At 41.6% G+C, this 26,887-nt stretch overlaps 1 protein-coding gene and 1 long non-coding RNA gene across 2 annotated transcripts in view; one reads left to right on the top strand and one right to left on the bottom strand.

The window, feature by feature from the left end:
* Positions 1 to 918: 918 nt before the first annotated feature.
* LOC137333662 (uncharacterized) lies at positions 919 to 8,396 on the bottom strand. Its single transcript, XR_010965957.1, has 2 exons — positions 8,332 to 8,396; positions 919 to 2,027 (listed from the first exon to the last, which is right to left on the bottom strand). It is a non-coding gene; the product is annotated as an uncharacterized lncRNA (long non-coding RNA).
* A 109-nt stretch (positions 8,397 to 8,505) lies between these two features.
* Positions 8,506 to 26,887, top strand: part of LOC137339830 (vacuolar protein sorting-associated protein 4B-like) — a 31,532-nt gene continuing 13,150 nt past the window's right edge. The window contains exons 1-5 of the mRNA XM_068001927.1: positions 8,506 to 8,715; positions 14,142 to 14,253; positions 19,295 to 19,442; positions 23,576 to 23,637; positions 26,477 to 26,596. Coding sequence (XP_067858028.1) covers positions 8,689 to 8,715; positions 14,142 to 14,253; positions 19,295 to 19,442; positions 23,576 to 23,637; positions 26,477 to 26,596 — 469 coding nt within the window. The 5' untranslated portion in view covers positions 8,506 to 8,688. The remainder of the gene's footprint in view (positions 8,716 to 14,141; positions 14,254 to 19,294; positions 19,443 to 23,575; positions 23,638 to 26,476; positions 26,597 to 26,887) is intronic.

The following is a 26,887-nucleotide window of genomic DNA, read 5'->3' on the forward strand; positions in this document are numbered from 1 at the left end:
CTTTTAGTCATTCCTTCTCATATCTTCTTCCTTGGAGCAGTATTGATTTCTTTTGTCTGATTTCACTTCCATGAAATGCCTTGGGATGTTTTCCTACATTACAGGTGTTATATAAATGCAAGTCGTTGTTGTTATTGTTGTTGTCGTCCTGAGGTCATGATAGGCGCTAAATAGTTCATTCTTTATTTACAAAAAAGTTCTCCTAAACACTAGCGTTGCTGTTTTGGATCCTAACTTTATGCCCTCTGGTTACTGACTCACTGACCAGTGGAAATAATTTTCACTATGTACCTTATCAAAACCCATTATAATTTTGAACACCTCTATCAGATCTCTTCTTGACCTTCTCCGTTCTAATGAAAGAGCCCCAATTTCTCTAATCTCTCCTCCTAAATAAAGCCTCTCAAGCCTGGTATCATCTTGGTAAATCTCTTCTGCCCCCTCTACATGGCATTGCAATCTTAAAGTAGGGCAGCCAAAGCTGGACACAATATTCTAACCAGTATAACCAATGATTTGCAAAAGTTTAGCATTACCTATTTACGATTTAACTCTGTGTCCGTAATTATAAAACATATGCCTTTTTACAATTTTATCAATTTGGCCTTCCGTGTTTAAAGTATCAGAACCCTATAGTCTCTTTGCTTCTCTACCCCTTTTAAAATGTTTCCATTTAGTATATATGTCCTCCCAAAATCTATCACCTCACATTTCCCTGCATTAAATTTCATCTGCCATGTACCTGCCCAATCTACCAAACTGTCTATATCCTCCTGAAGTCGTTTGCAGTCTTTTTCGCAATTAACCATGCATCATATTTTTGTGTTTTCTGCAAATTTTGATATTGTGCCCATACCTAAGTCCAGATCATTTATATAGATTGAGAAGAGCAATGGTCCTAACACTCAACTTCCTATCCACGTTTCCACATGTCCTTTAATATCACATGACTTAAACTTATCAAACACCTCTTGGAAATGCATATACACAACATCCATGGCATTTTCTTTATCCAAACATTGTTATTTCCTCAAAGAACTTCATTAAATTTGTCAGACGTTACACAGTAACAGTTTTAACTTAGAATATTCATTCTTGTTCACACACATTGGGTTCAGCTCCAGACTAAAGCAGCCTCAGTAATGTTGTATTCCTCAATCAGAAGGCATGAGTTTTGAGTCCATGTGCTTATTGTCACTCTCAGAATTCACCTGCCTGCATTGAACAAGCAGTGATTGTGTTAAAGTACAATGTTCCATTACAAGGAAGAAAAGAAAACTTGATGCACTTAAATCTTTCATCCTGCAAGCAGATTAGAACAGTACTGAGTTCTGACGAAAGGTCATCGACCTGAAACATTAATTCTGTTTCCCTCTCCACAGATGCTGCCTCACCTCCTGAAAGTTTCCAGCATTTTCTGTTTGTATTTCAGATTTCCAGCATCCGCAATATTTTGCTTTTGATTTATTGTTTAATTCACGGCCACTTCTCTTCCAGGAATGCCCACCTTGAAGAAGTTCTGCTCTTCTTTCTGATGGTATTTTAGTTTGTCTCTTTTACCCTGTTCGCCTTCATTGGTATCTGTTTCCCTTCTCGTGTTTTATCATGAGTTTGCTAAAACTCACTTTCACAGCAACTGTCTTCGGCTCTGACTTATTCCACATGGATTCCAATTTAAATTCCAACCTTCATGTTTCGGATCCACCCTTGATCACAGATAATCTCCATGATATTTATAGGCAGTTCTGATAAAAGGTCATTGACCTGAAACGTTAGCTCTGTTTTTCTTTCCACATTTGCCGCCTGACCTGCGGAGTGTTTCCAGCATTTTCTGTTTTTATTTCAGATTTCCAGCATCCACACTATTTTGCTTTTGTAGAATGGTACTAATATTGGAGAAGACAACAGCCTGGGCTGCCCTGTTTTCAGTATCTAACTAGAAGCTGTACCTTTAGTGCCATGTCACTAAGAGGTCGGCAGGTCCTCTGAGGAATCGCTATCCGCCGTCATGGCGGGCGCTGAAAGCCCTGTAAGAGAACAGAAGGCAATATTAAGCATGATGACAGATGTTGAGGTGCTGAAGATGGCAAGGCATGTTAACATCAATTGCTATTGTGTGTGCTGAAAGTTAAAGTTCTGTCACCAGCCGTTTATCGGGTGCCAGTCTCGGCATCCCCGACGAACAGGCACTCAAGGCTGCGGCTCAGTTCCAGAGCCTCCTGCTCTGCTTCTGTGAGGACGACCATCAACATCTTGGGGGTCACCATTGACCAGGAACTTAACTGGACCAGCCACATAAATACAGTGGCTACAAGAGCAGGTCAGACGCTGGGTATTCTGCAGCGAGTGACTCACCTCCTGACTCCTCAAAGCCTTTCCACCATCTACAAGGCACAAGTCAGGAGTTGATGGAATATTCTCCACTTGCCTGGATGAGTGCAGCTCCAACAACACTCAAGAAGCTCGACACCATCCAGGACAAAGCAGCCCGCTTGATTGGCACCCCATCCGCCACCTTAAACATTCACTCACTCCACCACCGGCATACCGTGGCTGCGGTGTGTACCAACGACAAGATGCACTGCAGCAACTCGCCAAGGCTTGTTCGACAGCACCTCCCAAATCCGCAACCTCTACCACCTAGAAGGACAAGGGCAGAAGGTGCATGGGAACACCACCATCTGCACATTCCCCTCCAAGTCACACACCATCCTGACTTGGAAATATATCACCATTCCTTCATCGTCGCTGGGTCAAAATCCTGGAGCTCCCTACCTAACAGCACTGTGGGAGAACCGTCACCACACGGACTGCAGCGGTTCAAGAAGGCGCCTCACCACCACCTTCTCAAGGGAAATTAGGGATTGGAAATAAATGCTTGCCTTGCCAGCGATGCTCACATCCCACGAATGAACAAAAAAGTATCAAAAAAAGCAGTGGTCCTAGTACCGACCCCTGGGGAACACCACTGTATAACTTTCTCCAGTCCAATAAACGACGGTTCACCACTACTCTCAGTTTCCTGTCACTTAGCCAATTTCGTATCCATGCTGCCACTGCCCCTTTTATTCCATGGGCTTCAATTTTGCTGACAAGCATATTATGTGGCACTTTACCAAACATCTTTTGAAAGTCAATATACACATCAATCGCACTGTCCTCATCAACCCTTTCTGTTACCTCATCAAAAAACTCAATCAAGTTAGTTAAACATGATTTGCCTTTAACAAGTACGTGCTGGCTTTCCTTTATTAATCCACACTTGTCCAAGTGACCATTAATTTTGTCCTGGATTATCACTTCTATAAACGTCCCCACCACTGAGGTTAAACTGACTGGCCTGTAATTGCTGGTTTATCCTTATACTCTTTTTTGAACAAGGGTGTAATATTTGTAATTCTGCCGTCCTCTGGCACCACCCCCATGTCTAAGGAGGATTGGAAGATTATGGCCAGCACCTCTGCAATTTCCGCCCTTACTTCCCTCAGCAACCTAGGATGCATCCCATCCGGACCGGGTGACTTATCTACTTTAAGTACAGCCAGCCTTTCTAGTACCTCCTCTTTATCAATTTTTAGCCCACCCAGTGTCTCAACTACCTCCTCCTTTACTGTGACTTTGGCAGCATCTTCTTCCTTGTTAAAGACAGAGGCAAAATACTCATTTAGTACCTCAGCCATGTCCTCTGCCTCCATGCATAGATCTCCTTTTTGATCCCTAATCGGCTCCACCCCTCCTCTTACTACCGATTTATTATTTATATGCCTATAGAAGACTTTTGGATTCCCTTTTATGTTAGCCGCCAGTCTATTCTCATACTCTCTCTTTGCCCCTCTTATTCCCTTTTTCACTTCTCCTCTATCCTTTCTATATTCAGCCTGGTTCTCACTTTTATTATCAACCTGGTGCCAATTCCCCAATAATCTGAAGCCCTCCCTTTTGCACCATTTCTGTAGCCACGCATTAACCTGCCTTATCTTCCTATTTCTGCACTCACTAGTGCATGGCACTGGGAGTAATTCAGAGATTAGTACCTTTGAGGTCCTGCTTTTTAACTTCCTCCCTAGCTCCTAAAACTCTAACCATGGGACCTCATCCCTTTTCTTTCCTGCGTCGTTGGTACCCACATGGACCACAACTTAAAAGCTGTTCCCCTTCCCCCCACAAAATGTTCTGCACCCTTTCCGTGATGTCCTTTATCCTGGCACCAGGGAGGCAACACACCATGCAGGACTACATTGGCGGTCACAGAAATGCCTATCAGTCCCCTTGACTATCGAATCCCCTATGACTACTGCATTTCTACACCTCACTGTGCCCCACTGTGCTGTCCTTTGCCCCTTGGTGCCATGGTCAGCACTGCACTCCTTCGAGGTTTCGTCACCCTCACTGCCGGTTTAAGAGTGCCACACACCCAGAAGATTCCTGCACTGCCTGCCTCTTCCTACCCTTTTGGATGGCCACCCACTTGCTATCCTGAACTCTCTGTGGCTGCTGGGTGACCACCTCCTCGAACGTACGATCCAGGAAACCTTCAGCCTCCCTTATTCTCTGCAGTGACTCCAGCTGCCCCTCAAGCTCAGAAACCCTCAGCTTCAGCTTGAGCAACCGGAGGCATTTTCTGCACATGTGGCCCTCCAGGACACATGAATCATCCTGAAGTTCCCACATGGTGCAGGAATTGCAGGCAGGTTGCAGGTTGACAGACAGGAAACTAAGATTTAGGGTAAATGGATGTTGGAGACAGGTTGAAAGTGGTGTGCCCCAGGGGCCCGTGCTGGGCTCACATTTGTTCTTGGTGTAGGTGATTTGGACTTGGGTAAATGGAACATAATCTCAAGATTTACTGATGACACAAAAATAGGAGGATTGGCAAACAATGTAGACTGTAATGGACTTCATGAAGACTTAGACATGTTAACAGAATGTGCTGACAGGTGTTAGATGGAATTTAATATCAGTAAGAGTGAGGTATTACATTTTGAAAGAAAAAAAAACAAGAAATAGGAGCAGACACTCAATGAAAATAGTATGGATGAACAGAGAGACCTGGGGGTTCAAATAAACAATTGCCTGAAAATTTGAGTGCAAGTCGATAAAGCCATTAAAAAGGGCCAATAGGATTATAAATAACAGGATAGAGTACAAGGGTAAAAAAGTAATGATGCGTTTTGTTAGGCAACAGTTAAGCACTGTGCAGTTTTAGGCTCCCCATTATAGAAAATGTATTAAAGCCATTAAGAGTATACAGCATAGATTCACCAGGATAATGTCAGGGATAGGAAACTATAGTTATGAGGATAGACTTCTGATACTGGGACTATTTCTACTGGAGCAGACAAGGTTAAGGGGAGACTTAACAGAGGTTTTTAAAATTATGAAGAGTTTTAATAGATTGAATGAAGACTATTTCCTCTGGTTGGGGAAGTTTTGATGAAGGGTCAGCAATTTAAAACCAGTGTGAGGAGAGAATAAATGTCTTGCATGGAGCATGGAATGCTTTGCCACAGAGAGTAGTTGAGGCACATACAATCACTTATTTTAAGGAAACATTGGATAACTATTTGACACAGAGAAAGATACGAACTATGAGGAGAGAGCAGGGCAGGGGAATTATTTTTGGAATGCTCTAGCAAAGAGCCGGCAGACACATGATGAACCAAATGGCCTCCTCCTGTTCTATTAATGGCACACAATGCTACACTGTGTTTACTCGAGTGATTTGTTTTTCCCGTATGATCAGTAACAATTCTAGTTTGTAGACTGTGGTGGTGTTGAAAGTGAAGGCCTAGAAATTTGACCACGCAGCGCCCGTTTTTTGGATGCTAAACGGCCTCTTTTTCCAATTTCTTTAATAAAAAAATCAATTGTAAAGTAAAAAATGGGAGACCTAATAGAAGTTTTTAAAATTATGAAGAATATTGATAGAGTAAATAGAGAAAGACTATTTCCTCTGGTTGGGATGTTAACCAAAATATACAATTTTTTATGTAAAGTTAAAAGCATATCCCTGTATCCCCGCAGAGATTTTCATGCTGGTGCATTTAGCAGGAAATGTGTATCATTCTAATTTTGATGCCGATACCACTGGACCACTTTCAATAAAAGTTCAGACATTTAAAAAAAAGCAAAAATGTGTCGAGTGAGACTTGACTGTGACATATACATCCACCTACAAAACTAGAAAAGCTGGCAGACAGCTTCAAAAAAGCTGACAACTCAAAAAACAATGTACAACTGTAAAACAATCCCGAATAAACACCTATGACCAAGGCCACTGGGTTAATACAGCTGAATAAGTAAATTGCCTTCTTTATAACATTGGCTCCACGATTTTTATTAGTGTTTTGGAATTACACTCCACAGTTCAGTTTTCTCTATTGAAAACTGAAATGTAAATGGGCTCATTTAAGACATAGAAAAGAAGTAGTTACAATGGAGTGCAATAGTACATGAACTTGTTATGATATTAACTGCAGCTGTACCCTATATCCCATCAGTTGAATTATTATGGAGGGGGGGCGGAGCAACAGAAGTACACAAAGCTGTAATCTTGAAGTGGTGAATTTAAAAATTTTTCAAGGGGATAATTGAGTTCTGACATTCCAATTTTATATACTAGAAGGTTCTGGGGCAAACAATCCCCCCTAGAAATGTTGAGTTGTGATACTTTTTGATTCGTGTTCCAGCATTTTTAGATGTACCGTGATTCAGAATTGGAAACCAATATTACATTCTTAGCATTGCTGAATGTTCCCGAACGTTTTCTTCTGATGCCGAAGCTTATCACATCCCCCTCAAATGCTGAGTATAATTTCTGCTAACAAACACTCCCTCCCCCACTGAGCAGTATTTCCACCACTGGCTGAGGGAGGGAACAAGGAGTTCAGGTCACAATTGCAAACAGGTACCTCAAATGCTAATGCCCATATAAAAAATGAACAGTTGACATACATGAAATTTTATATCATTACATTGTGTGCCAGACCTTAAACAGCTGTTGTGATGGATGTTATTAAATTTTATGCACAATTTGGCAAAAAGATACAAAAAAAATCCAAAAAGCACTACTTATCTGGCTCTCTGCCTGCTCATGCTGAAATACTGCACATGCACAGAACAGGTAGTGTGGCTTATAGAGTGAAATCAGACAGCCTGAAATCAGCTACCTTCTAGGCATATGCAAACAGCAGAGGGGAAAGGGGCTTAAAAAGCCGATGGATGGCATGTATGAACTACACCTGAACAATTTCATCCATTTTCTGTTGTACTTCTCCTCTTCGATGCCTACTGGCAGGAGTCAACCTATTTCTTCAATTGCTCTACAACCAACATGCTCTGAAATGCTTCCATACCAAAGCCCCTTTTTATATGGACAGGTCATTAGCCTTATCAGGAGAACCAGATGTAATGAGGGGGGTGGGGGGACTGCTACTCCACTCCCATCAGGCACATGTACCCCAGTTGTCAATCCAGGATTCAGAGACACTCTTGCCTCTGAGTCAGAAGGTTGTGGGTTCAAGCCCCACTCCAGAGACTTGAGCACATAATCCATGCTGACATTCCAGTGCAGTACTATGGGACTGCTACACTGCCGGAGGTGCTGTCATTCAGATGAGACATTAAGCCGAGGCCCCATCTGCCCTCTCAGGTGAACATAAAAGATCCTATGGCACTATTTGAAGCAGAGTAGTTTTCCCCCGTTTCTTGGGCAATATTTATCCCATAACCAACATCAATGAAACAGATAACCTGGTCATTATCTCATTGCTGTCTGTGGAACCTTGCTGTGCACCAACTGGCTGCTGTGTTTCTCTACATTACAACAGTGACTACACTTCAAAAAGTACTTCAGTGGCTGTAAAACACTATGGAACGTTCGGAGTTCATGAAAGGCCCTATATAAATACGCCTTTCTTTCTAAAATAAAAACAGAAAACGCTGAAAATACTCAGCAAGTCAGGCAGCATCGGTAGAGAAAGAAACAGAATTAACATTTCAGGCCGATGATCTTTTGTCAGAACTGGAAGAAGTTAAAAAATTAACAGTTTTTAAGCAGGTACAGAGCCAGGCAAAGTGGGGGGAGGAGAGGAAATAACAAAAGGGAAAGTCTGTGATAAGGTGGTGGGCAGGACTACTTAATTGACAAAAGGGGAGAGAGCACAAGGCAAGGAGGGTGGTAATGGGACAAGTAAAGAAACAAAAGATGGGTCGAGAGGAGCTGCAAATGGCAACAGCAAAACCATTAGCAGCACCTGCTGTCTGAGAAAATGGTTATGATCTGAAGTCATTGCAATCAATGTTAAGCGCAGAAGGTTATAAAGAGCCTACCAGGACTGTAAGGCTTGAACCCATTAAACCTTCATGACTCAGAGCCAGGCCTGACTCCTGCCCCCCACTCCCCACTCCCCACTCATTCCAGGTCTGGGCACACAATGGGAGTCGGCACATGCGCAGAGCGGCCGTTACCAGGCCTGTTGCCGGAAATTGCGTCGCCATTTTGCGGACGGCGCGGAAGTGGTCGGTGTTTTGGGTTTGCAGCAGGAGGCGGAAGAAGTGGTCGGTGAGAAAAGTGACTCCAACTTTGTACAGATTCGCCCCCGGGGGGCTTCAGGCTTCATTTCATCTTCTCCCCGTCTCCCCCCGTCCCACCTCGGACAGCTGCCTCCAGACGCACAGGCAGGACAAATGGCCGCCCACAGTAACAACTTGCAGGTAAACGATGGTGAGGGGGACGGAGCGGCGCTGAGCGGGTCCGGGGCTTCTCCCCCACTCCCCTCCCCTCCCCTCACACCTCCTGAACCGTGGGGGGGGGGGGGTGGAGGGGAGGGGAGGGGGAGGGAGGAGGGTGAGAGTCCAGAAATCTGCTGTCAACAGCCGAGAGAGCGAGTTTGAAATGAAGGTTCACACAGCCTGTGAGCGGCCTGGACAGGGAGTGAAGAAGGAAGCTGCAGCGGGAGGAGAGGCTCAGCCTGCAATTAAACGCATGACGTGACTGCTAAAAAGGCAGTGCCACAGGAAGAGGGAAAAGTGAATAGAGGCGAAAAAAAAACTAGAGAGAAACCACCAGCCCCTCCCTTAAAACACTAACACGCACACCGAAAGTGAGATTGGTATACATCCGAGTCTCCAGTTCTTTGGAAAACTGCGAAAACCGAACGGCCGAGTCCCCAGCACAGAAACAGACCATTCGGCCCAACTGGTCTATGCCGGCCTTTGTGCTCCACACCAGCCTCCTCCCTCCCGAGTGCATTTAATGTGTTACTTCTCCTTGGGAAGGAATAAACTACTTTATTCTTCATCTTAAATGTTCACATTCAGAAAGGGCTAGTAAGTGAGGACTTTAAAAGAAAGGGCAGTGTTCATGAAAAAAGCAAGGTACTTGGTGAGCCTTTCTTCATTTATTTACAGGTATGTAACACATCAATGAAGAGTTGAAATACAAATACTCCCTGATTCCAAAGGTAGTCAAGCAAAGTTATTTTAGGATACGGAAAGGATAATTCCCAATATTGCTTTCAATTGTGGCAGTAGGACAAGGGGCCACATGTTCAAACTAGTAAAAGAAGATTTAGGACTGATATAATGAAATTCTTTTTTACTCAATAAGACCATAAGAGATAGGAGTAGGCCATTCGGCCCCTCGAGCCTGCTGTGCCATTCAATGAGATCATGGCTGATCTGATTTTTACCTCAACTCCACTTTCCCGCCCTTTCTCCATATCCTTTGACTCCCTTGCTGATCAAAAATTTGTCTAACTCAGCCTTGAATGTATTCAATGACTCAGCCTCCACAGCTTTTTGGGGTAAAGAATGCCAAAGATTCACGACCCTCTGGGAGAAGAAATTCCTCCTCATTTCCGTCTTAAACGGGCGACCCCTTATTCTGAGACTATGCCCCCTAGTTTTAGATTCCCCCATGAGGGGTAACATCCTCCCAGCATCTACCCTATCGTGTCCCCTCAGAATCTTGTATGTTTCAATAAGATCTCCTCTCATTCTTCTAAACTCCAATGAGTATAGACCCAACCTGTTCAATCTTTCCTCATAAGACAACCCTTTCATACCTGGAATCAACCTAGTGAACCTTCTCTGAACTGCCTCCAATGCAAGTACGTCCTTCCTTAAATAAGGGCACCAGAACTGATAATTAACACAATGGAACATACTTCTGCATAGAGTAGCGAAGGCAAAAACCCTGTAATCATTTAAGAAATAGTTGGATTTTGCGTTGGGAGAGATTATAGGCTCCTTCTGGATGAATGAAGAAAGATGGGCTGAATGACTTCCCTTATCTGTAATTACCTTGTGATGGCTCCGGAACAGTCATCAATTCCCACCATCTCTAGAGAAAGCGGAGGAAGATACAAGCCTGTGGGAGAGAGCAAAGAAGTGGGATTAGTTTTGAATTGCTCTATAAATATTGCTTATTTGAGGTGTGGGGAGGGAAGTCTCTTCCAGTCTCTCATCTCGCTTGACATCATTGTACTGAGAACAGCTTTGGTCACTGATACCCAAGGGAGACATTCAATCTCTGGAGATGGTGCAGAGAAGATTGAGACTGATTCCTACATCAGAGTACTGAGTTATGAGCAATGGAAAAATTTAAGCTTTTTAATCTTTAAAGGAGGTGACTAAGATGGGCTCCCAGAAGTTTGTATGATAGTAAAAGGTAAATCAGAAAATTACTACAAACTAAACTATGATAGTGGAACAAGGTTCAAATTAATAAAAGGCAACTTTAGGCCTGATGCAGGATGTTATTCTTCCCACAAGAGTGATCAATATGTATAATGGACTTTTAGGTAGGGTAGTAGAGGCTGTCAGTTAAGGGTCTGTGACTGCAAATATGCATTTTTGTATGGACTTATTGATCTCATTCAGACTATCTGTGGTGTCTAAGCCTCAATTGCAACTTCATCCTGTATTATTCTGTAACTTATCCCCCATCCTCACTTAGGTAATCCCCTCTGAGATCCACTTCATGTTCCCTTGATCCCTTCCCTACCTAATTCAACTATCTTCCCTTACCCCAATGATCACGGATGTCACCAGTAGCTCCATTTGTGTGGGCGCAGCATTGAGACTACCTTGGTGACTCTTCATTGTTAATAACTTAATCTACAGTCTGATTTAATGATTATTCCACCTTTCTGAGGATGAGGAAACCACATAGTGGTCAATGATCTATCCATTATGCTGAATGAGAAGCATTCTCTGTTCAATCCCTGGGCTTGCTGCATTTACTTAGATATCGTGTAAGCAAATGCCCACTCCAGGTCATAAGGAGCGAGGGCTTACTTCCAGGGTGATCTTTGATGCTGACTCCAAGGAAAATATTGTATAAAAACCCAAAAATGTAACAACGTGTTCAAAAGGTGATATTTTATAAAATTTGTCGTCATTCTCTCCAAGTATAACATTTCCTGCAATTATATAGGGCTCTGGTGAGACCACACCTGGGAGTACTGTGTACAGTTTTGGTCTCCTTACCTACGGAATGATATACTTGCCTTAATAGGTGCGCAACAAAGGTTCACTAGATTGATTTCTGGGATGAGAGGGTTGTCCTAGGAGGAGAAATTGAGTAGAATGGGCCTATATTCTCCAGAGTTTAGAAGAATGAGAGGTGGTCTTATTGAAACGTATAAAATTCTTAGAGGGCTTGATAGGGTAGATGCTGAGTGGCCGTTTTCCTTGGCTGGCGAGTCTAGAACTAGGGGGCATAATCTCAAGGGGGCGGCCATTTAGGACCGAGATGAGGAAAAATGTTTTCACTCAGGATTGTGAATCTTTGGAATTCTCTATCCCAGAGGGCTGTGGATGCTCAGTTGTTGAGTATATTCAAGGCTGAGAGCAATAGGTTTTTGGACACTAAGGGAATCAAGGGATATGGGGATCGGGCGGGAAAGTGGAGTTGAGGTAGATGATCAGCCATGATCTCATTCAATGGCGGAGCAGGCTCGAGTGGCCCGATGGCCTACTCCTGCTCCTATTTTTTATGTTCTTATTTCCAGCACAGGATGCTGCAATGGGGGGGGGGGGGGGAGTTTTAGGGTCATTCTGAGTGGATTAACTAGTTATGGAAAAAGTCAAGGAACAACCAAATGTGAAAATACTTAACTGGAGGAAGGCTAATTTCAGCGAGTTAAAGAGAGATCTTGCCCAGGTGGATTGGAATCAAAAATTGGTATGCAAATCAGTAATTGAACAATGGGAGGCCTTCAAGGAGGAGATGGTTTGGGTACAGAGTAGACACATTCCCATGAGGGGGAAAGGAAGGGCATCCAAAGCTGGTGCTCCCTGTATGTCTAAAGATATAGAGATTAAAATGAAACAGAAAAAGGAGGCTTATGACAAATGAGAGGTTCGTAATACATTAGAGAGCCAAGCTTAATACAAAAAGTACAGTGGGGATCTAAAAAGGAAATGAGGGGCAAAGAGAGAGTATGAGACTAGATTAACGGCTCATATAAAAGGGAATCCAAGAGTCTTTTATAAACATATAAATAGCAAAAGGGTAGTCTAAGGAAGGTTGGGACTGATTAGGGACAAAAAAGATAATTTTGTGGAGGCAGAGGGCATGGCTGATGTACTAAATGAATACTTTGCATCGGTCTTCACTAGAGAAGAGGATGCTGCCATTGTAGCAGTAAAGGAGGTAGTAACGATGTTGAACAGGATAAAAATAGATAAAGAGAAGTTTAAAAGATTGGCAGTACTCAAAGTAGAAAAATCATCCGGTCCAGATGGGATGCATCCTAGGTTACTGAGGGAAGTAAGGGTGGAAATTGCGGAGGCACTGACCACGGTCTTCCAATCCTCCGTAGAAATGGGAGTGGTGCCAGATGACAGGAGGATTGCAATATCATACCCCTGTTTAAAAAAGGGGAGAGTGATAAACCCGTCAATTATAGGCCAATAACGGTGGTGAGGAAACTTTGAGACAAAAATCCAGGACAAAATTAATTGACACTTGGAAACGCATGAGCTAATAAATGAAAGACCGCCTGGATTTGTTAAAGGAAAATCATGTTCGACTAACTTGATTGAGTTCTTTGATGAAGTAATGGAGAGGGTTATGAGGGTAATGTGGTTGATGTGTATATGGACTTTCAAAAGGCATTTGATAAAGTACCACATAATAGACTTGTTAGCAAAATTAAAGCCCATGGGATTAAAGGGACAGTAGCAGCATGGGTGCACATGTGGCGAATGGTTGTTTTTCAGGCTGGAAGGAAGTATGCAGCGGTCTTTCCCAGGGGTCAGTATTAGGACCACTGCTCTTTGAGATATATTAATGACTTGGACTTGGGCATAGAGGGTATAATTTCAAAGTTTGCAGATGACACGATACTCGGCAATGTAGTATACAGTGTGGAGGATAGTAACAGTCTTCAGGAGGGCATACAGATTGGTGAAATGGGCAGATACATGGCAGATGACATTTAACACAGAAGTGTAAAGTGATATATTTTGGTAAGAAGAATGAGGAGAGGCAATATAAACTAAATGGTACAATTTTAAAGGGAGTGCAGGAAGAGAGAGACCTGAGGGTGTATGTAAACAAATCTTTGAAGGTGGCAGAGTAAATAAGGCAAAGCTGTTTCCAGTGGCAGAAGGGTCAGTAACCAGAGGACACAGATTTAAGGTGAGTGGCAAAAGAGCCAGAGGCACATAAGGAAACATTTTTTGCGCAGCGAGTTGTAATGACCTGGAATGCACTTCCTGAAAGGGTGGGGGAAGCAGATTCCGTGGTAACTTTCAAAACGGAATTAGATAAATGCTTGAAGGGAAAATATTTATAGGGCTATGGGGAAGAGCAAGGGAATGGGACTAATTGGATAGGTTTTAAAAGAGCCGGCACGATGGGCAGAATAGCCGCCTGGTGCTGTACCTACTATATGATACTTTGGGCTGAATTGTCATCTTCGTCCATAATGATCTTATGATTAAATTTAAAGGTTCATGTCTAGTGATTTTGGAGAAGTTTTGATACTTGTAGTAATTCCTCATCAACATCCTGAAGATCCATGATCTTTCAAATTTAGGCAGTTTAAATTATTCTAGCTTTTAGGTAACAGTGGATGATGCCTTAGAATGTAGTAACGATAATTGTTTAAATTTGTTTTTCTTCATAGAAAGGTATAGACCTCGCAAGCAAGGCTGCTCAAGAAGATAAAGGAGGAAACTATGAAGAAGCCCTACGGTTGTACCAATGTGCAGTGCAGTACTTTTTGCATGTTGTTAAATGTAAGCAATTTAATCAAAGGATCTCCACTCATTACATTTCGCTGCAGGTTTTTCACAATGGTTTTTCTATTGGCATATCTTTACAACTCCAAAACAAAGTACATTTTTTTTTAAAGCACAAAATGTCACCTTAATTTTTAAGGAACAGTAACTCAGTGGTTAAGTCCATTATTGATGGGTATCACATGTTTTATAATCATTTACAGATTTGCTATGTATAAAAGATTTTTCAAGTTGGATGGAGGAAACTGGAACAGATTGTCATCTTCATGCTAATGGAATTGGAGTTTACCCTTATTAAAGAAAGCAAGAACATGCAGTTATATGAGGGAGAATGAACCTGCTCTTTAATCACTAATTCTGCTTTTGCATTACGCAAGACCCATGCCAGCAGTAGTTTTGGTGCAGCAAGTTGCAATCTGAAGATAAACCTGCCTGGTTTTGCCACGGCCAATGTCCAGGAAGACCCATTTTTTAATAGGTCATCCTAGCAGCTGATCTTAATGAATCAAACACACTTGCCTTCAGGTTGCAGTTAGCTACACGAGATCTTTGATTTGAGAGCCAGTGGTGCTAGCAAGGATTTTGTATAATATAGAAGCACCTTAAGTTAGAGAGTGATAGCAAGTCTTTTTAAGCAGTATGAATAAGCTCTTTCATTAGAGAGATAAGGGAGGAATTATTGCTGGATCTAGTAGTGGGAAATTAACCAGAGCAGGTAAGAGAAGTAAGCATAGAGGACGCAATAAGGTTTTAAATAAGCAATAGCGATCACAATATAATAAGGTTTAAAATAATTGAGAAAGATATAAGTACAACAAAGATTACAGTAATTGATGGGGATAAAAGCTAAGTTTGAGGAAATCAGAATGGAACTAGGGAGGGTCAACTGGGGAAAAAAATTGACTGTCAAAGAGAACAGCAGTGGGAAATATTTAAAAAGGTGATCAGTAGAGTTCAGGAAAAATATATTCTGCTAAAATGCAAGAACAAACTAGCCAATAATGAAACACCCTGGATGAATAAAGTTATGAGGGTAAAATTGAAACTAAAATAAAAGGCATACACTAAGCACTTGGATAATAAAGGAGAGGATGCCAAAAGTGAATACGAAGAGGTTAGGAAAGAAGTGAAAAATACAAATAGGAAAGCAAAGATGAACTGCGAAATTAAATTATCAAGGAATATAAAAAGAAATAATAAAGTAATCTACAGACACATGAAGAACAAAAGAAAAATCAGGATAGGAATAGGGCCAAAAAGGAATGCACAAGATAAACTCACAGGTTAAGACAGCAAAATGGCAGAAATATTAAATAGTTACTTTGTCTCAGTATTTACCAGGGAGAATAACAAGATGAATATGACATTGGAAAAAGTGATCAAAAAAGATATAAAGACATTTAAGATAGAAAGGGGGAGATAATTAATAAATTAATCAAATTTAGAGAGGATATAACTCCTGGTCTGAATTGATTGCATCCACCCATTTAAAAGAAGTTAGGGATGAGATAGCAGAGGCACTATTACGTGTACTAAAGGAAGTGGCCCTGGAAATAGTGGATGCATTGGAGATCATCTTCCAAACTTCTATAGACTCTGGAACAGTTCCTACAGATTGGAGGATGGCAAATGTAACCCCACTATTTTTTTTAAAAAAAGAGGGAGAGAAAAAACAGGGAATTACAGACCAGTTAGCCTAGCATCAGTAGTGGGGAAAATGCTAGAGTCTATTATAAAAGATGTGATAACAGAACACTTGGAAGGCATTAACGAGATTGGACAAAGTCAGCATGGGTTTATGAAAGGGAAATCATGCTTAACAAATCTACTGGAGTTTTTTGAGGATGTAACTAGTAGAATAGATAGGGGAGAACCAGTGGATGTGGTGTACTTGGATTTTCAGAAGGTCCCACATGAGGTTAGTGTCCAAAATTAAAGTACATGGGATTGGGGGGAATATACTGGCATGGATTGAGAATTGGTTGACAGACAGGAAACAGAGAGTAGGAATAAACGGGTCTTTTTCCGGGTGGCAGGCAGTGATTAGTGGGGTACCGCAGGGATCAGTGCTTGGGCCCCAGCTATTCACAATATATATCAATGATTTGGATGAGGGAACTGAATGTAACATTTCCAAGTTTGCAGACAACACAATGCTGGGGTGGAATGTGAGCTGTGAGGAGGATGCAAAGAGGCTCCAATGTGATTTAGACAAGTTGGGTGAGTGGGCAAGAACATGGCAGATGCAGTATAACGTGGATAAATGTGAGGTTATCCACTTTGGTTGTAAAAACAGAAAGGCAGATTTTATCTGAATGGTGATAGATTGGGGAAAAAGGGAGGTGCAACGATACCTGGGTGTCCTTCTACACCAGTCGCTGAAAGCGAGCATTCAGGTACAGCAAGCGGTTAGGAAGGTGAATTAGAATGGTATGTTGGCCTTCATTGCAAGAGGATTTGAGTACAGGAACAGGGATGTCTTACTGCAGTTATACAGGGCCTTGGTGAGACCACATCTGGAGTATTGTGTGCAGTTTTGGTCTCCTTATCTGAGGAAGGATGTCTGTACCATGGAGGGAGTGCAACGAAGGTTTGCAGGACTGACGTATATGGGGAAATTGGGTTGACTAGGCCTATATTCACTAGAGTTTAGAAGAATGAGAGGTGATCTCATCGAAACATATAAAATTCTAACAGGACTAAACAGACTAGATGCAGGGAGGATGTGCCTGATGGATGGGGAATTCATAATCGGGGGTCATAATCTCAGGATACGGGGTATGCCATTTAGAACGGAGACGAGGAGAAATTTCTTCACTCAGAGGGTGGTGAACCTGTGGAATTCTCTACCACAGAAGGCAGTGGAGGTCAAGTCATTAGATGTATTCAAGAAGGAGATAGATATATTTCTTAATGCTGAAGGGATCAAGGAATATGGGGAAAAAGCGGGAACAAGGTACTGAGTTAGACGATCAGCCATGATCATTTTGAATGGCAGAGCAGGCCCGAAGGGCCAAATGGCCTATTCTTGCTCCTATTTTCTATGTATATTAAAAAATCATCAGAGGACTGGCAGACCGCTAATGTGATTCCTTTATTTAAAAAGGGAGATAGAACCAGTCCAGGGAACTACAGACCAATTAGCTTAACGTCAGTAGTAGGAAAGGTAATGGAATCCTTACTCAATGATGTAATAGAAAAACATCTAGAAACCGAAAATATAGTAAAGAATAGTCAGCATGGATTTCAAAAGTGAAGGTCATGCTTGACCAACCTTATTGAATTCTTTGAAAAAGTAAGAGTGGACAGGGATAATGCAGTAGATGTAATATATTTGGATTTTCAAAAGACCTTCGATAAGGTACCGTATAGTAGATTCATGACTAAGGTCAGAGCATGTGGAGTTGGGACAAGTAGCAGAAAGGATAGCAAGCTGGCTACAAAGCAGAAAACAGAGTAGGGGTTAATGGTTAGTTACTCAGACTGGCAAAAGGTGGGAAATGGTGTTCCACAAGGATCAATGCTAGGATCACCATTGTTCACCATTTACCTAAAATGATTTGGACTCAAGAATCGGAAGTACAATTTCAAAATTTGCGGATGACACCAAATTGGGGGGTGTAGTTAATACCGAGAAGGACTGCGACAAAATACAGGAAGACATTAATAAACTTGCAGAATGGGTGTGTAATTGGTAAATGAATTTCAATATAGACAAGTGTGAGGTAATGAATTTTGGTAGGAAGAATAAGGAGGCCACATACTCCTTGGAAAATAAAAGTCTAAATGGGATAGAGGAGGAAAGCAGTCTAGGGATAGATACACAAATCACTAAAAGTAGCAACATAGATTAATAAGGCCATAAGAAAAGCAAACCAAGCAGTGGGTTTCATTTCTAGAGGGATAAAATTGAAAAGCAGGGAAGTTATGTTAAACTTGTATAGAACCTTGGTTCGATTACACTTGAAGTACTGTGCACAGTTCTGGTCTCCATATTGCAAAAAGGATATAGAGGCATTGGAGAAGGTGCAAAAAAGATTTACTAGGATGATACCAGAACTGAGAGGTTATACTTATCAGGAAAGATTGAATAGGCTGGGGCCTATTTCTGTAGAAAAGAGAAGGTTGAGGGGTGACATGATCGAGGTCTTTAAGATTATGAAAGGGTCTGATAGGTTAGATGCAGAGAAGATGTCCCCACTTATGGGGGAGACCAAAACTAGGGATCATAAATATAAGATAGTCGCTAATAAATCCAATAGGGAATTCAGAAGAAACGTCTTTACTCAGAGTGGTTAGAATGTGGAACTCGCTACCACAAGGGAGTAGTTGAGGCAAATAGCATAGATGAATGTAAGGGGAAGCTAGATAAACACCTGAGAGAGAAAGGAATATAAGGGTATGCTGATAGGGTTAGATGAAGTGGGGTGAGAAGAGGCTGGTGTGGAGCTTGAACACTGGCATAGACCAGTTGGGCCGAATGGCCTGTTTCTGTGCTGTAAATTCTATGTAACACTGAACTCTGTCAATCTTATAGAAATTGACATTGGGTGCATTTTCCTATTTTGCTTTCCCTTTGCCTCCCATCCAAGTCTCTGAGCAATAACTAGACATTTAAAAAAAATAGGGGAGGGGTGATAAATAATTAGTTGTGCCTGTCTTCAAGATTAGTAAAGAGTGGTTTAGTGAGCACTTTCCCATTCATCACATGCAGACTTCTCTAAATAGGGGTTTATAGGACTCTAGAAAACCACAATGAATTACAAAACAGGAGCTGAAAAAATTGTAGTGCAGGTAGGTGGTTTTCTTCAAAAGCAAAATACTGCAGATGCTGGAAATCTGAAATAAAAACAGAAAATGCTGGAAAAGCTCAGCAAGTGAGGCAGCATCTGTGGAGGAAGAAACAGTTAACATTTCAGGTCGCAGACCTTTCGTCAGAACTGATTAAACTGGTTTTCTTGATGGTAGTAAACCACATTGTTTTGCTTTTTCATTTTAGTAGGTGGAATTTTAATTTTTAATTTTTTTTAAATGTCAGATGAAGCTCAAGGTGCTAAAGCAAAAGAGAGCCTTCGAGCAAAGTGTACAGAATACCTTGATCGAGCTGAAAAACTAAAGGAATATCTGCAAAAAAAACAAAAGGTCAAAAAGCCTATTGAAGAGTCAAACACGAATGATGACAAAGGGTATGTATATAAGTGTCTTGTAATTTTCTATTATGAAATGTTTGTCAGCAGTTTTGCATGACAAGATGCAGTATAATATTTTGTAACTACAATTCACAAGATAATTATGTATGAGGAAGTCTATTCATCCATCCAGAGAGATCCTAAAGTTCCCCTCCCCCATTTCAGCATCCAAATGTTTCTTAAAAATTCCAGGGTGTTGTCTGCATTAATATTTGTGGAAATCTGAATTGTTTAGCTGTGTGAAGCAGAACTTCCTGACATCACTTGTAAATTTACCTTTTACTCGCTTGAACCTTTGACATTAAGCAATTTTCCTCATGGCTTTTCTCTGCACTGGAACTAGAGCTTGGATGCCCCCTTGTGTCATGCTGATCATAACTGGACACAGTACTCAAAAGAACAGTCTGACCAGGGAACTATGCAGCCTGATCACGACTTCCTCTGACTTGAACTACGCAGGCAGAACAGTAGAATACAACAGTCTGTTGACTTTATTGATTGCTGCTCTGCATTGATTGGACATGTTGAGCGCAAGTTTTCTAAAACTGCTGGGTCTCATTTGACTTCTTCCTTGGCTATTGTAACACCATTCACGAAGTACAAATGTCACTTTTCCCCCCTATTTGCAGTACTTTACACTTGTCTGCATTAAATTTCATCTGCTATTGTTCTGTCCACTTACTTATTTTATCCAACTCATTCTGTAGTTTGAGCTGATGTTGAGGGCAGTTTCTCTCCCTTCTCCGCACTTCTATATCTGGGTCAAGGCTGTGATGACGTCTGGAGCTGAGTGGTTCCAGAAGAACCCAAACTGAGCATTAGTGAGCAGGTGCTGCTCGATAGCGTTTTTAATGATTCCTCATCACTTTGCTGGTGATTGAAGGAGACAGATGGGTTGTAATTGGCTGGGTTAGATTTTTACTGCTTTTTGCAAATAGGGCATACCTGGGCAATTTTTCTCATTGTCGGGTAGATGCCATTGTGTGGCTGCACTGGAACAGCTTGGCTCAGAATGTTTATAGCAATAAATCTACACTGACAGATAAACTGTAAGTGGTGTAAAATTTCTTGGTACTAATCAAAATTATATACACAGACATGTATATATGTGCTATTCACAATGCACTGCAGCAACTTGCCAAGCTTACTTCAACAGCATCTCGCAACCCCATGAACTCTATCACTGAAGGACAAAAGCAGCAACATCATGGGAACAGCATCACCTCGAAGTTCCCCTCAAAGTTGCACATCATCCTGACATGTATAGGTACTGCCATTCCTTCATTGTCACAGGGTCAAAATCATGGAATTCCCTACCTAACATCATTGTGGGAGCACCATCAGCACAAGCACGGTCGTAGTTCAAGAAGGCGACCTACTACCACCACCACCACCACCTCAGGGCAACTAAGTGGTAATAAATGCAGCCTTGTCAGGGTCGTTTGCACCCTGATAAATTAGAACGTATGCTCTGGAGCAAAAAGCAAAAACATTTAAGGTGAAGTATTAAATATATAACGCATTTATAATTAATTTCCAAAATGTAATTAGTTACTGATTTCTAGTAAAGGCACCACCACCTAAAAGGAATGCGTACCTTTAATGCTATAGTTTTCCGGCTCGGATTGCGAACAGTACTGAAAAAACCATAGTATAATGTAGACTGACAATTTATGCAGCACTGAGGGAGTGCAGAAAAGATTTACAAGGATGCTACCAGAATTGAGAGGATGCTAGCAGGAAACTGCAGGCTGGGGCTAATTTCTTTGGAAGGGGAGACCTGGTAGAAGTTTTTAAAATTATGAAGGATTTGACAAGGTGGATGTGGAGAAACTTTCCACTTGTGGATGAGTCCAGAACAAGGACCCATATATACAAGGTAGCCACTAACAGATCAAATAAAGAATTTAGGAGAAATTTGTTTAAGCAGGTGTGATGAGAATGTGGAACACGCTGCCACATTCATGGTTTGAGCAGATAGCACTGACATATTTAGAAGAAAGATCGATACATTAATGAGGGAGTAGGGGATAGAGGGATATGGGGGCAGGGCAGGAAGAGATCATTAGAACAGGAGGAGGCATGTGTGGAATGTAAGCACCAGCTTAGACTAATTGGGCCGAATGGCTTGTTTCTGTGCTGCAGATTCTATATGTATTTCAATGTGTGACCTGTACAGAAAGGAAGACTATAACTGCTGAAGCATATGATTCTCAGCACTAGGGATTAACTGAAGACCGGAATATATTTTTAGTCATCGAACTGCGAGTCTGCTGCTGTACAGAAAACGGATTTAACAGTCTAAGAATGCATTAAGCCAGTTCCTAGATTCAGAATTAAAAAACCAGTATAAAAGCAGCTTAAAATGTGCTCTTGCACTTGACTAGCCCCTCAGCTGTCTTTTTTCTATGCACTGTCAACGTTGCTGCCCAAATCAAGGGTAATTAAAACCAAGTGGTAGCTGTTCATACAGTAAGAGTCAACTGCTTAACATCAGCTTCTGTAGCTTTATTTTTTCTACAATACAAATCTGGCTATTTACGTTGGGCTGCATAAGAGCAACGGTAACATGGACTCAAATTCCAGAAACTTCCAGTAAGGATTCAGCTATGAAAACCTGGCACGTGAAACAATTTTGCACATTATGCAGCAGAATAAGAGGTAGGCACTTCATGCGTTCAACAAGAACAGAAAATGCTGGGAAAACTCAGTAGGTCAGGCTGCATCTGTGGAGAGAATAGAGGAGTTAATGTGTGTGTTCTCTCCACAGATGCTGCCTGATCTTCAAAGTGTTTCCAGCATCATCTGTTTTTGCTTCAGATTTGCAGCATCTACAGTTTATTTGCTGCTTGTTTATTTCATAGCTTGTTCAGTATAACAAGGAGTCACTAAGGCCAGCAGCCAGGATGACCAGCTGAAGTACCACTAGGAATGCTTGGGAGAGAATTTGAGTGTGAGGGTATGGGAACAAGATGGCTGAAGGGTCTGACACTGAGCAGAGGAAGGGGATAATCCACAAATGGAAGATTGTAAGAGGTGAATGCAAACGGGGACATAGGGCTGGAGAACATTGCAGAGATAGGGTGGAGGTAAACCTTAAAAGTATCTGACATTGAGGATTTTAAAACTGATGTGCTAAGGAACAGAGAACCAATGGAGGTTGGCAAGCGCAGGGGTGATAGGTGGGCAGGACCTTGTGAAGGGTAGGATGCGGACAGCAGCGATGTGGATGAGCTGTAGCGTGGGAAGATGCTATTGGAAAAGTCATCTGAATGTGATAAAGGCATGGATGAAGATGTCAGCCTAAGTGGGGGTAAGGAAGGATGGAGACTAGAGATGCTTTGGAGATGAAAGTAAGTGGTTTGGTGACGGAGTGGAGCTACGCTCAGGGTCGAAATTACACATCATGTTGATCTTGACCCAGGAAGGGGGATGGTGCCAGACGCTTAGGCACAGAGTTTTTGACTGTGCTTTTTATGGTTTGTGCAAGAGTGGCATCAGTCAAGCTCTTCCAGGAGCCACTCTTCCTTCCCCTTCAAATAAGGATGGCACAGATGATTGCCTTATAATGAAGACATCGTGAGAGTTCCTAGGGAAGCTGTCATTCACTTGCATGATTCTGTACTGGTGATTAGGTATCAACTGGGCACCGAGAAAATAAAATTTCTTTTGATTCATTTGCACACAAGATTGTGCACTAGGGCCAAAATGACAAAGTACATTTAATATTTTCTCCTCTTGAGAGTATTTACTGACTTCCTGGCCTTCATAGGCATGACACAACCAGTGGTTAAGGGACAGGCCATTTGTCACTGTGAATTAGCTATCAGAGGTATATGTGGATTAGGAATTGCCATGAAACTTCTTGCTTTCTCCCTCATCCTTGGAGGGCGCTTGGCTGCTGGTTGATGCCTCCTCATCGTACACATTGACGTTAGGACTCAGAAAAGTGGAGAATTGAGCCTGCATCCCATCACTACTGTGGCACAGTTGGTTCTGGGATATAAACATTGTTCCTCTTATTTATATGCCTCTTTTGTTTTAAAATGTATGCTTATTATTCACTGCATAGTATAAAAGAAGCCATAGGTTTCTCCTTTCAACTGGTTTTATTTGGATTTTTATTGCAGGAATGAGAGTGATGGAGAGGCTGACAATTCAGAAAAGAAGAAATTACAGAGTCAGCTACAAGGTGATTAGGCTAACTTATGAATTGATTGTTACATTCCCTACCTGTTCAGTTGTAATTTCTTACTGATTTGAGTATGAAATTATCAGGTATAAAAGATGTACTTTTTATTGGCAAATCTCCCGTGGCACTGCTCACGGTAAGTCAGGGGTTGTGTGGATTTATAAGTTCAGGAACACTCATGTAAAACACACTTATTCTGCTGCTTAAGTGTTATTGTGTAACTCTTTAAGGCTACAATGTCTTAATTAATAAGTAAACATTGGGTGAATTAATCCAATAGTTAATTGTTCAAGCTAGAAATCAGAATTCTATGGGAAAGTTAGTTAAGAGCATGCAGATGTGATATGTCTGTTGTTTCCTTGTCCTGGAGAGTTTTTTTCTGTGTACTGTAAATTAATGCCTTTGTTTCTTCTTTTGCTATATCTATTTCTATCTATATTTTGGTGGTTCTCCCATGACATTGACAGTGAGTCAAAGATTATGCTGATTGGCTCAAATTTCTGAGGAACTATTTTTAAAAAAAACACTTCACTATCTTTCAAACATCTTTCCAAACCTTTTCAGTGGCCCTATTCACTCTGTCAGCACCCAACACCTAGCGACACCATAATCTTTGGCTCACTGAACAATTCCACAGAAGCTCTGCTGGTGAAATTTATTCCCCTTATACATGGAGGCATGGGCAGCTCAGGAAGGGGGAAATAGGCTGGCTCAGAATCATATGGCTGCATAATTCTTTTGTCCAATAGAGTGGTGTTGGGAATGGGGTCTGAGCTGCAATTTGTTTAGTTTTCTATCAGGCTTACAGAGAATGCAGGAGGACCTCATACCTAAACTTGAACCTGCACTTTGAGAGTATTCCTCTATTAGCAGGTGTTTCACCATGTACAGTACTACAGCCATGTCCAATGTGTGTTTCATCTGATGGCTATGCATATTTCCCAGGTTTCATTAGATACCAATCAAGGATGGGAGCCATGGTTGTTTTTATTTAATTTCCTTTATTGCCCTCCCCACTATCTTAAGCCCAATCTCACTGAGGCACTTGAACTGCCCTTCCATTGGTTTGGGTGAGATCAGCTAATTCAGTACTGACCAGGGATAGAACTTGCAGGCTTCCTGGCTTTGGGCTGAGTGGTATGGTGGGGAGGGGGGGTGGAGGCAGACTGAACTTTCATTGTGGGTATACTCGTGAGCCTAAAGATCTCACACACTCTGAAATTTGGCACCCTGTATGTGCTCAGCCTGCAAAATCCAAGTTCAGCTCAGAGTCACAGCCTTGGGCAAAAATATCAAATCCAAGCCCAGGCTTTTGGGAGAGGCTCAGATCTTCAATTAAAAAAACTTCAATTAAATTAAAAGTGTGCTTATGTCAGTGCAGGAACTTCATGCTGTTCCATTCATTTGAATGGTGAATCAGCCAGCAAGATGTGCTTCTTGCGAAGTTTGCGGAGGAGCAGGGCATCTGAACAGCAACCTCCGGATTTCCATGTTTAACTGCACATGTGCGGTCGCTGAAAGTTGCTCTATCAATGCACTGAAATAACGGTGAGCTCTGTTAGGCTCGCTATTATTTTCAGAGCAAAATCAGGCCCAATATATAATGGATATATTAAGAGCATTTGAAATTTAGACAGCACCTGGAATGTTGGATGCTAATTCAACACCTCCGTAAAGGAGCAGATCAAAGTTGTTTTGACTCTTCGTCTTTTTTCAAACTTAGGTTTATGATTTAGATAAATTGAACACTAGACAAAAGCAGGAATTGTTTTTCTCTGCACATACTACTTGCACTTTTTGTTCTGATTCCTTTGATTTTTTTTAGTTTAAAAGTGCTGTAATTGTTTTTTGATTCAGGTATTCTGGCTTTATCAATTCTTTATCCATTAATGACTGGTTGTATCACAATATATCACAGCATCCTGCAAGTTTATGACTAACCTGCTTTGTAAGAGAAGCTTCACGTAAGGGCCCTCTTTTCAAAAATTAACCAATTGGAGAAAGTCTGGATCAGTTTTAGCTCCCAGTTGCTTTTCTGCCACTGAAATCTTCATGTGTGTCTTAGCTACTTGCAGTCTCGATTACTCATACTGCTCTCCTTGCTGGCTTCTCATCATCCACTCTCCATAAATTCTATTTCGTCCAAAACTCTGCTACTTGTTCACCAAGTCCCACTCACCCATCTGCCCCATCTTCACTGACTTAAATTGGCTCTTGGAACCGCAAAGCCTCATTTGAAATTCATGTTCTAGTCTTAAGTCTGTCCATGGCCTTGTGCTTCCCTATTTCTGTAACTTCCTCCAGCTCTATGCACCTTTTTGCCCCCCCCCACCCCCCCCCGTTCCTCTCACTCTAGCCCCTTGTGAATCCCCACCATTGGCAGCCATGCAGTCAGCCATGTAAGTTCCACACTCTGAAATTTTTCCTTAAGCCTCTTGGCCTCTCCACTTCCCTCTCCTCCTTTAACACCGCCCTTAAAACCTATCTCTTTAACCAAGCTTTTTGTTACCCCCTCCTAATTTCTCTTCCTTTGGCTCGGTGTTCATTTTCTTCATGCCTCTGTGGAGAAGTTTTTGACGTTAAAGGCACGATATAAGTGCAGATTGTTTTGTTTCTGTTACTTTGTTTGATTTAACTCTTTAAATACACAGAACTAATTACCATATCAGCTGCCTTACAGTATGGAAATCGTAAATTCTGTGAATATCCAAAATAAAACATATTAAGGAAGAAAATCATTCTTTGAACTGCTTTATATTTTTTAAGATGATGATCCCTAATGCAACTCTGCTGAACTCCTGTTTCTTTTATCTTTATAAATTCCTTTTTCTCTGTGTAGGTGCCATTGTTATGGAGAAGCCAAATGTGGGATGGAATGACGTTGCAGGTCTAGAAGGTGCCAAAGAAGCTCTTAAGGAGGCTGTGATTTTGCCCATCAAGTTTCCTCATCTCTTTACAGGTTGGTAACATTTCACAGAACTGAACATCTCTATCTATATCTCTTAAAAATCGTGCATAGGGCATGCGCTCCATTGGAACATGCTATATAAACATTTCCAATAGGAATTCCAATGTTAAAATAACAACACTTACCTGTCACACTTATCTATAACTATTACTATGCCACAGTGACATTCTAATGGGAATATTGGTGTTAAGTGACAGCACTGACCTGTCACTATAACCTGTCAAATCACTAAATGGGTGCTGTATTATTGTTTCTCTATAAATCACTGATCTCTGGAGGAAA

This window comes from Heptranchias perlo, chromosome 2 (assembly GCF_035084215.1).
Source record: "Heptranchias perlo isolate sHepPer1 chromosome 2, sHepPer1.hap1, whole genome shotgun sequence".
In the NCBI taxonomy this organism is placed as follows: domain Eukaryota; kingdom Metazoa; phylum Chordata; class Chondrichthyes; order Hexanchiformes; family Hexanchidae; genus Heptranchias; species Heptranchias perlo.